The sequence below is a fragment of the Necator americanus genome, chromosome IV, assembly GCF_031761385.1.
Source record: "Necator americanus strain Aroian chromosome IV, whole genome shotgun sequence".
Lineage (NCBI taxonomy): Eukaryota > Metazoa > Nematoda > Chromadorea > Rhabditida > Ancylostomatidae > Necator > Necator americanus.
In genome coordinates this window covers 3,515,863-3,530,401 of record NC_087374.1, presented here as the reverse complement: position 1 = coordinate 3,530,401, position 14,539 = coordinate 3,515,863, and the positions used below count along the sequence as shown (strand labels likewise).

Sequence of the window (14,539 nt, the reverse complement as noted above, 5' to 3'; positions counted from 1 at the left end):
ATGACGGCAACGTCTTCAATCCATACACGGACATTGCAGGCGATTTTTCTGGAGTCGGAACAGGTGTGTTCCCCTCGGGTTTTGTTCAACTACTGAGGAAAAATTTTGTTTTAAATTAAATTCATTTGAATATGAGGGCGTCGCTGATTTCAGGTGATCCGACAACTAACCGAAGAAGAAATTGAGGAGTTCAAGGAGGCATTTCTACTTTTCGATAAGGACGGGAACGGTACGATTTCAACGAAGGAGTTGGGCATTGCGATGCGTGCACTTGGGCAAAATCCGACGGAACAAGTAATTCTCTTGCCGTGTAAATTCAAGATTTCACTTTTTCCAAGTTTTTCCTTTCTTTTAAGAAAGTGCAAATGTTGGCTCAATTAATCACCGAGAAAGAATTAGCCTAATCAACCAGGAGCTTCTGCAAGGCAGATACAATTAAAGGGCCGTGGCAAATTAACGGAAATTCAAGTTGAAATTCACGAAAGCTGCAGGATTGAGCTATTTATTGGTATAAAAATTAACAAAAATTAAATCAGCATAGACAACCAAGGAAATCATTTTGTAGAGAAAGAAATACTCGTTCGAACAGCATATGGAAAGATGATAAATTCATTTTTCTGCATTTTTCTTTATTTTTCTGAGTTTAAATTTAATTTAAAAAAAACTCCACTACTCATGCGTCAACCTAATAAATCCCCAACAATTTCGAAGGGATTTTACCGAAAAAAAACCAATAGCATTAGAAAAAAGAAGAACGAAAGCAGTGATTCAGTCATTACTTAGAAAAGATGGAAATAAAAAATTAAATAGAAAAATATTTTATGCTCCTACATTTCCCAGCACTAGCTTCTCAGTTTTTATGGATTTCATCAATCAGATGTTATCCAGCAAAAAAAAGGACCGAAGAAAAGAGAAAATCAAGAGACACACACACAGATGTCATTGGAAAATCAGAAGATGGATAGCTGCTCAATTAAAGCTGAAAGAAATACCACGTGCACCTATTCCAATACTTCTCGCTCCAAAAAAATAGAGAAATTGCCTGAAGGAAGGTTTTTCTCGAAAATTCAGAGCCAGAATTGGATCTCATTGCGGAGAGACGACAGAACTCCTTAAATAAACACGAAACGCAGTTACTAAATTTAATACACCTTCTATTCTTTTGAGACGGGTGTAGCGTAGCTGGTAAGAGGCTCAGCTGTGACGACACGATCGATCGATAGTTCGAGACCGCTTCGGTGCCAACTAAGCCGTTCATCCCGCCGAGGTCGAGGAATTGGTACAGGAATGGTCTTAGAGGATAAGTCCACTAAGTTGATATTTTCTAATAGTGTAGCTGTGAGGTTTTTAGATGAAACCCTTTATTTGCCGGACGTTTCGGCTTTCTCGCCGTCATCAGAGGGCTAAATAGAGGTTGATGGGAACATTCCTTCGTTTATTAATAATAATTTATAATAAACGTAGCAATGTTCCCATCAAAACCTCTATTTAGGCCTCTAAAGACGGCGAGAAAGCCGAAACGTCCGGCAAATAAAGGGTTTCATCTAAAAACCTCGTAGGCACACTATTAGAAAATATAGACAGAAGTGTATGTGCCGGGGTTTCAAGGAAAAAGAACGTTTGACTCGATGGAACGGCTAGCTCCGGCAAGTTATAGTAAAGGCCAGTTACACGTTCGTAAATCTCAACGATTCCGGATTGACGTGGACAAGTTGGTGCCTCGAATCTTATCCCGAGCGGAATGATTAATGACAGACACTTTATCCTCTAATTAAGATGTGAGGGATGAATTATGAGATAACAATATGTTAGCGTAGTTAATAGGAAACTTTCAAGAGGCCATCAGTCGGGTTTTTTTCTTCTTTTTTTTTCGTTTTTTTTCCCCCGGTTTTTTTTCTGTAGAATATAGAAAATAACTAAGAAAAAATCTAAATAGTATACGATCGATAACAGGTACCGGTCCTCTTTATCCAATAGGACAATGCACCAAAACTCGTTGGAAACAAAGCTGAGGTTTTTAGTCTCTGGTCTCTCTTTAAATGCATCACCCCACGAATCTGAGGTGGTGCAGATTTCAGGTGGAGTATTCGTGTACGGGATGGGAGATTATCGAAAGGGGGGGGGGGAGTGATTCCGTCCATTTCTTCCTAGTTGCCGCAAAAAACTTCAGGCGTTCTGGCGCACTTCTTCCTACAAAGAGTTCGACTGGAGCGCGCCAGCCTTATGTGGCGCCGCATCTTCCGGACCGTTTTTTTACGGGAATCAGGAAGAAATGGACGGAATCACCCCCTCTCCATAGTCTCCCATCCCGTATACGAATACTCCACCTGAAATCCGTATCACCTCAAATTCGTGGAGTGATGCCTTTAAGGATAGGATCATTCTGGATTACTGTGGAGGGATTGAACACAGTATCCACTTTTTGAAAAAGGTATGATACATTGTTTGTACCACCAGCTATTTTGAGTCGACGTTATTCTTCTTGTCGCTTTTTGATGTGAATTTAACGAATTTATTAACACTGGCTCCTTAATTTTATTTATTTATATTTTTTTTTCTTATTGTAATTTATTTCCTAGTGGGATGGGTCTGGTGCAGTCGGTTAGAGACCACCGTTGTAGCCACACGGTCGGAGGTTCGAAGCCGCCCTGGTGCCAACCAAGTGTTATCCTTGGTGTTTTTTTTTGCTTTTTCTCTTCAGTTTTTGAAGCAGTCAAATTTGACCAAGATTAATAAACTCGACTACGATAGAACACGATGAATAATTTTAGTTTAGCAAATTCTGGAGATCATTAACGATGTGGACATTGATGGGAACGGTCAAGTGGAGTTTCCAGAGTTTTGCGTGATGATGAAGAGGTACGAGTAGGCACAGTTAAAGTTTTTTTTTTTTTTTTGCAAGCATCTCCTTTCTGCCACACATCCATTTTATTTCATTTTCATTCATTTCATCCATTTCATTTATTTGACTCTCACTCCATTTCTTATTATTTATTTTTTTTTTCGACTCCTCTCTTCATTTACTGCTATGCGAAGCGATCAGCAACAACTCTCTCAAGTCAAAGGCTTATCGGTCTACTTATCGGGTCCCGCTCAATCACTTGGCCGATCGGATCAAGTGTTTGCGAACTGAGCCTCGTCAAACTTCTAGTAAAAGCATCCAAGCGGTGTGGATGACTCCGGAAAAAATCAAAAAAACAAAAAAAAAACTCTGAGCACTAACCACTTTACATAACTAAGGACATTATTTTACAATTACGCAATTCCGTAATCTACGAAGCTACGGGTGGGACCTTCCCTAACTCAAATAAGGTTGGAGTAACTGGTGACGATCCGACGGCACCACTTCGGCCGTAACCGCTTCTCGTAGCCAGTAAGCCTCAATGTAGCGTGAGCGTTTTGGGAATTCGTTCTGGAACCAATGGAAAAACTTTAATTTTTTCTTTTTGTAGCTTGATGGAGAGTTTTTAAAACACCTACCATGTTATGTCATACGGTAGCAAGCCTCTGGTTGAATTATGGCTGAAAAAAGCGTTTGGAAGAATTTTCTAGCGCTTTTTTTTAATTAATGGAGTAAAAGCGCATAGTTAACAAGGATAACGATAAAAAAGCAGCTCTTTTAAAGAAATACGAGATTTAAGACGTTAGGATCATTCAATCAGACTTCTACGAAAAAAAAAAGCACTGGATCTAATCATTTGCGTTGCGCTCCTAGAAAATGTGCTAAAATCTCTGCGAACGCTATTTTCAGGCGAGCTACCATTAGTTTGGGAAAAGGTCCCATTACTCTAACACCACACACGTCCTCATTTTTTATTTTTCACTGGAAAGTCAATAATTCACGTGTTTCTGGAGATATCGTGGATTTGTGGATGGGTGGGTGGGTGATCTGAGAGCTGCACGTGATTTCACCGAGACCAATTTTTTGTTACAAGTGAAATTTTGCAAACAGAACTCAGCGGCTTATGTTTCAAACATCAAAATAGAGTGTTTTTTAATTCGCTGTGTTATCCAAGAAATTCAAGGCGCTGGAAAACGACCAGTTTTTTCGAAGCGTTTCTTATTTGTTCTGAAGAACTGAAGTGTTACGCAGTTGTTGGGTCAATATTTCGCACACCAACTATAAAGGCCGGCTTTTCGTTGTTCTACGGAAATGGGTAGAAAGGAAATTTATGAGGCTCAGTCCAATTCTCTTCCAAATCTTCGAGCCGTCCCGGATTACTCCTGGTGGTTATTTCTGAGTTTTACTGAGAACGAATATGGCATATATTTAGCTTATAAATAAGTCGATAGACAGCTTGTTTTGAAAATTGAAAATTGGTTTTGTGACTAACCTTTGCGTTCAGGTTTTGAGTTCAAATGAAAAAGCGGATCTTTATTTATAGATTATCTTATTATTTAGATAAAAAGATAAAGATTGTTTAGATAAAAACTTAAAGTCTGTAGAATGTAGAATTGAAATAAATTTTGTTAAATAAAATTTAATTTTCTGGGTTATTTATGTATATCTCTCGTAAATTATGTAGTTTGTTTTAAACTTTATTACAAAGTAGTTCTAATACTTTTTCTTTTATTTTTCTTTGGGCCTTACTTTGAGCTAAAATATGTATATGATTTGCATCCGTGAAATTCAATCTCTATAATCTATTATACTGATAAAACTAATATAATCTATTATTTTAATGTATCTAAATGAGAAGAATGAGATGATAGGTGCAATCGGAAGCTCAGGTTAAAGGCATCACCCCAAGAATCTGAGGTGGTACGGATTTCAGGTGGAGTACTCATGTACGGGATGGGAGACTATGGAGAGGTGGTTGATTCCGTCCATTTCTTCCCGACTGCCGTAAAAAACGGCCACAAAGATACGGCATCGAGCGCTCCGGTTTTTTCCACAACGAGTTCGATTGGAGCGCGCCAGACTTGTGCACGCGCACTTCCGGGCCGCAATTTTTAGGAGCAATTAGGAAGAAATGGACGGAATCACACCTCTCTCCATAATCTACTATCTCGTATAAAAATACTCCATCTGAAATCCGTACCACCTCAGATTCCTGGGGTGATGCCTTAAAAAAAAATGGAATAGATAGGAATAAGGACTCAAGAACTTCGACCAACAATAATTGGTAAACGATATAATTTGCATATTTTAGTAAAGGAGCAATCCAGAAGATAAGGATGGTTAGTGATTATTTTATAAAATTTCAAAAGCGGTGTTTTAGTAAGAAAAACCCGAGCAGCTGTAGGGGAGAGATGTTTGCACTGCTTATGTGAATGAATGCTACTGCAAATATTATATGATATTGTTTACTATACGTCCTAAAAGAGTGGAGAAACAACAAAGGAGCACAACACTAAAGATACTATAGGGAGGACGACGATATGAGCAACTTGTGTAGTTTTAAATCAAATTCGCCAAGAAAATTCTAGAATTACATTCGTAGGGTGAAAAGTACATACTTAGTTCTAAAGGAACAACGCAACATCAGTTTTTTTTTAAACTTAAATTTGAAAAAAAAAATAAAATAAAAATAATGAAATAAATAAAAATAAAATTCGAAAATAAAACGGTGCAAATTCTTAGAATGTGAACGCGAAATACGTTCAAAACGTGGGAATATTCAAAATAAGCTCACCTAGAGACAATGCCTGGGTGGATTGCAATTTCACGGAAGAAAGTACACATTTAGTTTTATAGGATTAATTAAAAGCAAATAGATGTAGCACATGGTTGCTGGCTGAACGTACTTCTCATCAGCTAGTCAAAATAGAGTTCACGCACTTTTACACAAATTTCTGTTACTATTTCGGATGTCTGAAGGACAAAGGATAAAGGATAAGGGGGTAGAGTCATTGGCGTTAATCATCCCGGGAATCTTCGGATGCCCCATCTCGTTTTACTGGAATTCGTAATCGTTGAGGATTTGGAACGCATCGCTAGCCGTACTCAATGACTCGCGGGGATCCGACAATGATAAAGTTAGTGTATTTATCCGCGCCCAGACAAGTCTGCTACCAATTTACCGATCCCTGAGGGATGAAAGGCTTGACTGGCATCGGGGCGGTTTCGGGCCAGGTCCCAATTGTTGCACTGTGTCAATCTCGAAGTAATATTCTTAATAATACTTCAGCTAATGAGTATTTTACCGTGACGAACAAGGAAAGCTCTTCTACGTCATCGCACCATCCCTTCCCTCACCATTTGAGTCTAATGTCACTCCAATTGTGATTGTATGTACTACGCTTGAATGTCAGCACCAAGACATTGGGTTGAAGAATAATTCGTGGCCGTTCTTTTTTTCAAACACAGAAATGTACATGGAAATAAAAGAATACTGACCAATTTATCATATTTTATTTATTTATTTATTTATTTATTTGTTTTATCTATAGAGAATTTCCTGTCCTACGAGAAGGCTGCATTGTTTATAGTTTGTTGTTTGTTTAGTTCTATTGATTGCTTTTTTGGACCATTAAAATGTCAAACTATCAATTGTCATATATCAAATGTCTTGGTACTTTGCTTTGCTTTTCCTATTTAATTGAGGGTTAAAAATTGCTGCCGAGCAGCTAGTTTTATTATATTATTTTATTGCTTTTTTATTATTTTATTTATTTTTACCTTTCTATTCTTTTATTTTTTTAGTCTTATTTTTTTTGTATTTTAGTTTTATGTGGTCGTAGTAGAAATTCGGTGTGCGACTCGTCTTGGAAGTCAAAACTCTTTTTTTTCCAAGAAGCAGGTTATATTTTCAAGCATACATGGCACCGGTCTCAACTTTCGTCCTCTTCTCTCCTCAATTAAATTTGAAAAAAAACAAAAAGTATCAAAAATGCTCCATTTCTTTTTTACTCGATTGATACTCCACTTCAAGAAATCGAAAAAAGTACAGCCGATAAAATTTCAAAAAAAAAAATCCAAAACACAATCATTTTTTTTTAACTCAAGGCAAAATTTCTAGAAATCAAGAGAGACAAAAAATCTTATACGTCGAACATTTCTCTATCTAAAAATATATAGGCATACGTATATACGACAAACGTATATTTAAAATAAATTTTAATGTAATTCAATATATAATGTAATATATATGTATATATATATATATATATATATATACTTTGCCAACGTTTTTTGCTGCCCTGTGCATTTTTAAATTTGGAGAAGAAAAACGACCACGAATTATTGAACAACCACTAAATACGGTAAGATTTAATAAGATCACAATGAAAACTTTGTGTTCAGGGAAGAAAAAAATTCCGAAATAGGCGTACGTTTTCAGCGGAAACATTCAGAAGTTTAGTAATCGAGTATTTAAATCATTAATAACCAAAAATTTGTTGATCGTAGTCGGAAAAAAAAACCATCAAGGGAATTTTTAGAGAATACTCGAGGGTTCTCATTAGTGAAATACTACGCAGCCAAATAGGTGATAGTAAAAAATAATATAAAAATCCGTCCCCAGACAATAGATGACGGTAAAAATAATAATAATAATAACAGCGAAAATTGTACTACTACATTTTGTAATGGGACGATGTGAATGTGATGAAATCGTTAGGTCCCACCCGTCAATAATTACATCGCTTCAATGGAAACAGAACGTGTCATTAGGTGGATGTGTGTGTGTGTGTGAAGACGGACTAACTACTTGTTTCTCCAGACAAAACAACATCCCTCTCGCTTCCCCCCCCCCTTTGGTTTTATACCTGAAAGCGAGTATGACGTGATTTCAACTGATTTCTCAGTAATCTCATCAGAAATGAGACGCAAACGCCCTTTTTCTGGTGTCCTGGAAATTTCTCGACTAGGATTTTTGTAAATGCTGTTGATTACGGATGCGATAATCACTTCAATTGAAAGTATTTTTTTATACGTTTCCATTCTATGGATAACGAGAAATTTCGTACTGAGGCTCTAGCTTGTGCGGATTATGAGAATGACACTCAATTTGAGGGACAATATTGATTCCGTCGATTTATTGATTTTTTCCGCAACCTTTTCCTGGGCTCAATAAGACCTCACTAATTGGAGATACGCAGGCACGGGCTGATAATGAATATGGTGATCATTTTGGTGATCAAAAACAGTATCCTAGTAATTATTTATAATTATTCATAATTAATTAATTATTCATACATTCATATTCTTTCATATTCTTTACTTATTTATACACGTTTTTTTCAAATCCGTGAAAATTTGCTAACTGGGGCTTAATCGTCCAATCATCATGTACGAATTGGAGACTTGGTCAGCATCGTCTACGGTAATGGAAGGGCATGACTGTATGGAAATGAAACTGCTTAGATGGGTGCTTGGCTACTTTTTGTCTAGGTTATTCTATAATTTGTAATTTTATTGTACTATACTAGTATTTATTCACATTATTTATTTTATTCTTCAAGGTTCGAAACATTTCTAGAGCCAATCAAGCCTTTTATCCTTGTTTTGATAATTATAGTTTATAATTTTAATGTATTATACTATTATTTATTTATATTAAATATGTTAAATTGGCATCAGACTTGTCCGGAAGCGTGAAAACGCCGACCTGATACATCGGCTGACCCTCGCTAGTCAATTTATAGGCTAGACATGGCAAAACCTCGAACAATGAGTTGAAATACGTACGTACGTAGGCGTATCGAAATCGACTGGATAGGATTCAAAGAGCACAAAAAAGCTTTTTTTTCCTTTCCATAGAGTCCAGAAGTTTCGGTTTTTTTTTTCTGTGTTAAGATCGGAAAGTGGTTTTTTCCCCATCTTCCATCAGCATCAGCAATTGTCTATTCAACTTTCCGATACCGTACTACTTCGTTTCAGATTTTGGAAAAACGCCACCCTACGGTCACGATATCCCTTACCGGGCTAAATATAGTGATTTTTTCCCCGACAATTGATAAACGATCTATGGAACTTTTATAAAAAGAAATTGATCATTGTGTCTAAAATTATTTAAATTTGGATCTTGAATTTGGAATTTATGAGAATATATCAGTTATATTAGGAGATCATCATCAGAAAAGCGTAAAAAATTTGTCTCTCGGTGCCTGCAACCTTTGCGCTTGTCAAATTTCGCCAAGCGAGAACGAACGTCGCGCTCTTGCGATCTCTACACCGTGAATGTTTGCTAACTAGAAAAATCAGACGGGATATTTTCGAACACGAGAGAAAAATATGAACAGAAATCTCTCCATGGGCGCCGTGGTGGCTTCGGACCCAGTGAGGGAATTTTAAATCAAAATTATTGGGATTTGAACAAACTTTATGATTCTAGGATAGATTTATTTTATTTGTCAGAGCGGTAAACTGACGAAAATCTTTCTGAACTAGAAGAAAAAGGAAAACATTAGATTTTTTTCTCTCGAATAAGAATTCTTATTCCAGGATAATGAAAGAGACCGATTCGGAGATGATTCGAGAAGCGTTTCGAGTTTTTGATAAGGATGGGAATGGAGTGATTACAGCAAACGAGTTTAAATATTTTATGGTGAGCAATTTTATATTTATCGAAATAATTGGCCTTTTATGCTGCGTACGACTAATGGGCCTTCAACAGCTCATGTTATTAGAATCCTCAGAGGAAAAACTCTTCTGTTTTGATAACACTATGTCGAATTTAATAATTTGAAAATATTTTTTTCTTGGTTTTTGGTCTAGTTTATGATTGGTTTTCGGTTGGATTTATTGTTTATCAGGTCTGACATAGCTTTTGTAGTTTACAACAAAAGTTTTGGTAGTTGAAAAAGGTGATCGTTTAAGGAAATTTCAAAAAAAAATATTAGCTGCAATTAGGATGTTTATACAGTACGAAGCTTCGTGCAGCAACAGACGAAGTTTTGCCGGATATATCCGGCGGGGCGAATTTGTGACTTTTTTCCTCCAGGAAACCAACTTGTTCGTGTAGTGTTACTGCGGCTAATCTGAGGAATCGAAGCGTGAACCCTCAACTGAACAAACAGTTTAGAAGTGGACGTTTTTCTGAAAGCTGAGCTAGGAACAACGCGTAAAAATGAGTTGTTTACAAAGTGATACTGAAAAAGTTCTGGAATCGCGTATTGTAGAGGTTCGTAAGTAAATTGGTTCAAAAAAAAGAAAGATTATGCGTTGATTCCGTCCATTTCTTCCTAATTGCCGTAAAAAACGGTCCGGAAGATGCAGCGCGTGCACGCGGCTGGCGCGCTCCAGTCGAACTCCTTGAAGAAAATAGCACTCCGGAACGCTCGAAGCCGTATCTTCCTGGCAGTTTTTTACCGCAATTAAGAAGAAATGGACGGAATCACCCGCCTCTCCATAATCTACTATCCCGTATACGAATACTCCACCTGAAATCCGTACCACCTCAGATTTGTGGGTGATGCCTTTAAGTCGTCGTCAACCAAGAACAAATTTGAAGTCTAATTCCATTTTTTTAAATAAAACATACGGGGAACATATGAACTGAATCCTTTTGAACCAATCCATTCCCCTTAATTAATGTTATTTCAAATGTTTTGTTGTCCATCAGTGAGGTAATACACTCATAGTAATAAATATGAAGATAAATAAGATTAGTATCCTGTCTATTAGTACGCCTTTGAGTTTTAAGATGGAAACTTTAATACTCTGACGTTTCGGTTTTTTCGCCATCTTCAGAGGCCCAAATAGCGGTTCACTGGAACAAACTCACGATTATTCTGTCAGATGTCACACAATCCTGGGTCATGGTTTTGATATGATCGTTCAAGGTAGTGAAAACGGAAGCCATATACATAGAAAATAATCTTACGTAGTGCTCCAACGACTTTGGGCCGGTTGGTACCGCGCACTTGTCACTGCGCAGTGTGCCAACGAATGAGTATTGCTGTGTGGTGATTTGATCTACAAACACGATACTAGGGAGTTATAGGTTCCAGAGCGCTAGAAGTGGCAAGAACTCATTCGTTATCGACAAACATTTAATCATATTATTCACTGAAGGGTTCCTTACACGGATCCAAAACGGCTCCAACGTCTTCCTTGCCGATATTTCTGTTCGCGGATCACTATAAGGCTGTGGTGATAATAATATATCCTGCCACTAGCACCACTCAACGGGCCGTAACTCTCTGATAGTGCCTATATAGATCAAATGCTATATGGTCGCTGGGGATCCTAAACGGCAATACCCATCCATGTTGGTCCATGAGGCGACAAGTGCGCTTTACCAGCGATAGTGTGGCGCTGTAACAGAATAAGCGCAAGATTTTCGTTCCAGTCAACCTCTACTTAGACCTCTGAAGACGGTGAAAAACTCGAAAGCTCAGGCTAATGAAGGCTCCACCTAAAAAGCTCGAACGCCCAGTAATAGAAAAGATGGGCAAAAGTGAGCCGAGGTTCCAAGACACGAGAACGTTTCAACTACTAACTGAAATGACTCATTCTTGGGGACAACTGTTCTTCGATCAACGACAGTGAAAGTTCGTTTGTTCTTCCGAACGTACACGTTTCGAGCTTTCAGCTTAGCAGCGGAAACACTTCAAAACACCGCGCGGCTACAACGGGGTGAACATCGAGAAGATCAACCGCGACAGACTCAAGTGTGGTGTTGTCGTCGGAGAACCGACAAAAGCTTTTCACGGCACTGTCATCTTCAAGTACTTACTTTACAGGTGCACATGGGGATGCAGTTCAGCGAGGAAGAGGTGGAAGAAATGATGCAGGAGGTGGACTGTGATGGTGAGTCGGCTGATACATTGTTGTGGACACTTCCATCAGTTTCTCCGTTTAGGAAATGGTGAAATCGACTACGAGGAGTTCGTGAAAATGATGTCAGCAGCGTAATGTGTGCATCTTCGACTTCATTTCCCGTGCTCACTAGAAACGACCTCATTATTTCGCCTGTACAAAGTGGATAGCGTATTCAATTCTCCACAGTAATCCAGAATAATCCTATTCAGTGATACATTAAATACCTCAGTTTCGTTTCCAACGAGTTTTTATGGATGGTCCTATTCGATAAAGAGGAGCAGTACCTGTTATTGTTTACGTACTAGATGGTTTCTTTGTCATTTTAAATAAAAAATCGTGGTCATAGTGTCAAGCGTCGACCGGCAGAGTTCCTGAAAGCTTGCTCATAACTGCGCTAATGTGTTGTTGTCTCATAAAAAAAAGTTAACAAATAAATAACATCTCGCTAAAATCTTGCTGACAAACCGAAACCAGGAAAACACAAAAGCAGTTTACAATGCCAAAGTTTGAAAAAGAGAGGAGTCAGAGATTGCTGACTCATGAAACATCCGTCACATATTAATTAAAGGATAAACTCTCCGGTGTATCAATCCGCTTAGGACTCAACAACATGTAATTAACTACACGATTCGGAATAGTAGAGGCTTCATGGACTCGTGTTGACCCATACAACCACTTACGGGGACTACAGAGCCGATGTATCAAGTTAGTGCTTTTATCCTTCGATCCTGATCCAGACACCATCTGGTACCAATTTAAAGATTCCAGAAGGATGAGAAGCTTGGTTGGCGCTGGTGCGATTTCGAACTATCGATCGACCGTGTATTAGTAGCCGGACCTCTTAACGACTGCGCTATGCTCTCTCTGCACATATTAATCGAATATTTGAAGTAGAAATTATTGATCAATGGAATCTAAACCAGCAACCTTACTGTAGTCAAGCGCTGTAAACAAATTTTCTGGTTTCCTATATCTCTACTAATTCGAAAGTATTTTTCAAGTAGATAGTAACATCTAAGGAATTTTTCACTGCTAAGTCGGTTAGAGAAATATCGGATTTTGTTTGACACTTATCTAGAAAACAAGAAATAGAGTCTTTTCTAGAATATGCTTTCCTAGAAGCTTCGTTGCTTTGCGTTTATTCGGCCACTTGATCGAGCAGGGATAGCAGGTGGTTCCTGCGACGAATAGGGTCTGGCCGCAATTTCTGTCCACTTCAACGATGTGCTAACGTCTTCATTCATTAGAGCTTAATTCTAGCAGACTACCTAATCGGATATGAGGAAGTGAGTGCGCGGCGAATCGCTGCAATCTGTCTGACATCGCTTAATCGTTGAATCCACTTAGCGATCGCTCGACGAAGACGAAGGAAGAGCTCTCGACAAGCTGTTCTTCTAGCTCCGTCTTTGCTCCTAAACCCCTACGCAGCCTCAATCTCCGTCGATCGCATCGCATCCGTATTTTTCAAGGCCTTGATTCGAGTTTTTCAAAAAAATTTGTTGAAATTGAACTGGATGAGCGCTCAATTAAGCTGCAGTATTGTGGCGATTAAACCTGTCTGATTAGAGTCTTTCTCTTTCATCGCGCGGAATTAATGTCTGGAGTAGTCATCATTTTCTTCAAACCTGCTGGTGCAACCTCACTCTTAATATTTTTCTGCCTGAAAAATATCTTAGATTTTTTTAAAGATAAATCTTTGGACAAGTTGTTTGTTTGGATAAATGCTTATGTATTCTACAAAGTAGCTAACATTACCTAGATTTATTTATTTATTTATTTATTTATTTGTCAACACCTATTGTCACACACATAAGAACAGGTTTAGCCTCCATGTACATAAATCATGGATGCAAATCCATCCTCATTCTCCTCCGATTCGCGCGTTTTCACACACAGAAAAAGTGTCCACTCTGAGTTTTTTTACTTGTAAAGTGAGGACGAGACCAAAATTTTTCGATCTGTACGTTGCCGTGGAATTTTTATGTAGGAAAACTACGGATTTTTAAACCGTTATGAAATATTTATTTGTTTATTTTAAAACACCCATATGTGTGCCTCGAAACAAACGCAAGAAAGGAAGGGGTTCACTAGAATTTTGCCTAAATTTCATGTAACAAACTTTATTTAGTTTTTTTTGTTATGTGATGATTATGTGATTTTTTTTGTTTTGTTATGTTTTTGTTATGTGTTTACGGATCACTCTCCCGATACGAAAAGTGAGAAACCCTCACCCGATTGGTGTTTTTTCCAAACACAAAAATTCTGATTTTTTCTCAACCCCTTCTTAGGAACAGACATTGTTAGCCTCGTTTCAATGTAGAGCTTTTTCTAACCGTTTTTAAACCAAAGGCACCGTGTTCGAATAGAATTTGATGTTTATTTTTATAGATTTTTTTATAGATTTATGTACATCTATAATATTTCATATGTTATTTTATTTATTTTATTTATCTATTTGCCCATATCATTTCATTTGCATATTTTTTTTATAGATTCATAGTTTCATTCACATGAAATATTTTGATCATATTTTGTTTCCGACAGCTCTATTATCCACAATTATTTATTATTTACTACTATTTATTTTATCTATTCCGGAATCCGTAACGCAATATCTCTACTTTCCTGTTCCGATCGATCGGCTCATTCAATTCAATTCACTAATATAATCACTCTGAAGGTTGGTCGGGATTTCTCCACGCCTGGATGGGGTGGAGGTGGAGTTTATGAATATGAGCTTGGTCACGCTCAGCTCTCCTCTTTTTTCTTTAAATATTAAATCAAATATAATAAATTTTCTTTGTTTAAATAATATAAAAGAGCGCGTCT

At 37.6% G+C, this 14,539-nt stretch overlaps 1 protein-coding gene across 3 annotated transcripts; it reads left to right on the top strand.

The window, feature by feature from the left end:
- On the top strand, positions 1-11,803 carry RB195_000301 (uncharacterized protein; the record flags this gene model as incomplete). Of its 3 annotated transcripts, XM_064196553.1 has the most annotated exons (6): positions 1-63; positions 154-294; positions 2,777-2,859; positions 9,389-9,491; positions 11,632-11,698; positions 11,751-11,803. In XM_064196553.1, the coding sequence occupies 6 exons, from the start codon at positions 1-3 to the stop codon at positions 11,801-11,803; spliced, it is 510 nt and encodes a 169-aa protein (XP_064052432.1). The 3 variants fall into 3 exon arrangements, with proteins under 3 accessions (XP_064052432.1, XP_064052434.1, XP_064052433.1); XM_064196551.1 differs by lacking the exons at positions 1-63; positions 154-294; positions 2,777-2,859 and adding an exon at positions 8,232-8,335; XM_064196552.1 differs by lacking the exons at positions 2,777-2,859; positions 9,389-9,491; positions 11,632-11,698; positions 11,751-11,803 and adding an exon at positions 357-404.
- Positions 11,804-14,539: the final 2,736 nt, after the last annotated feature.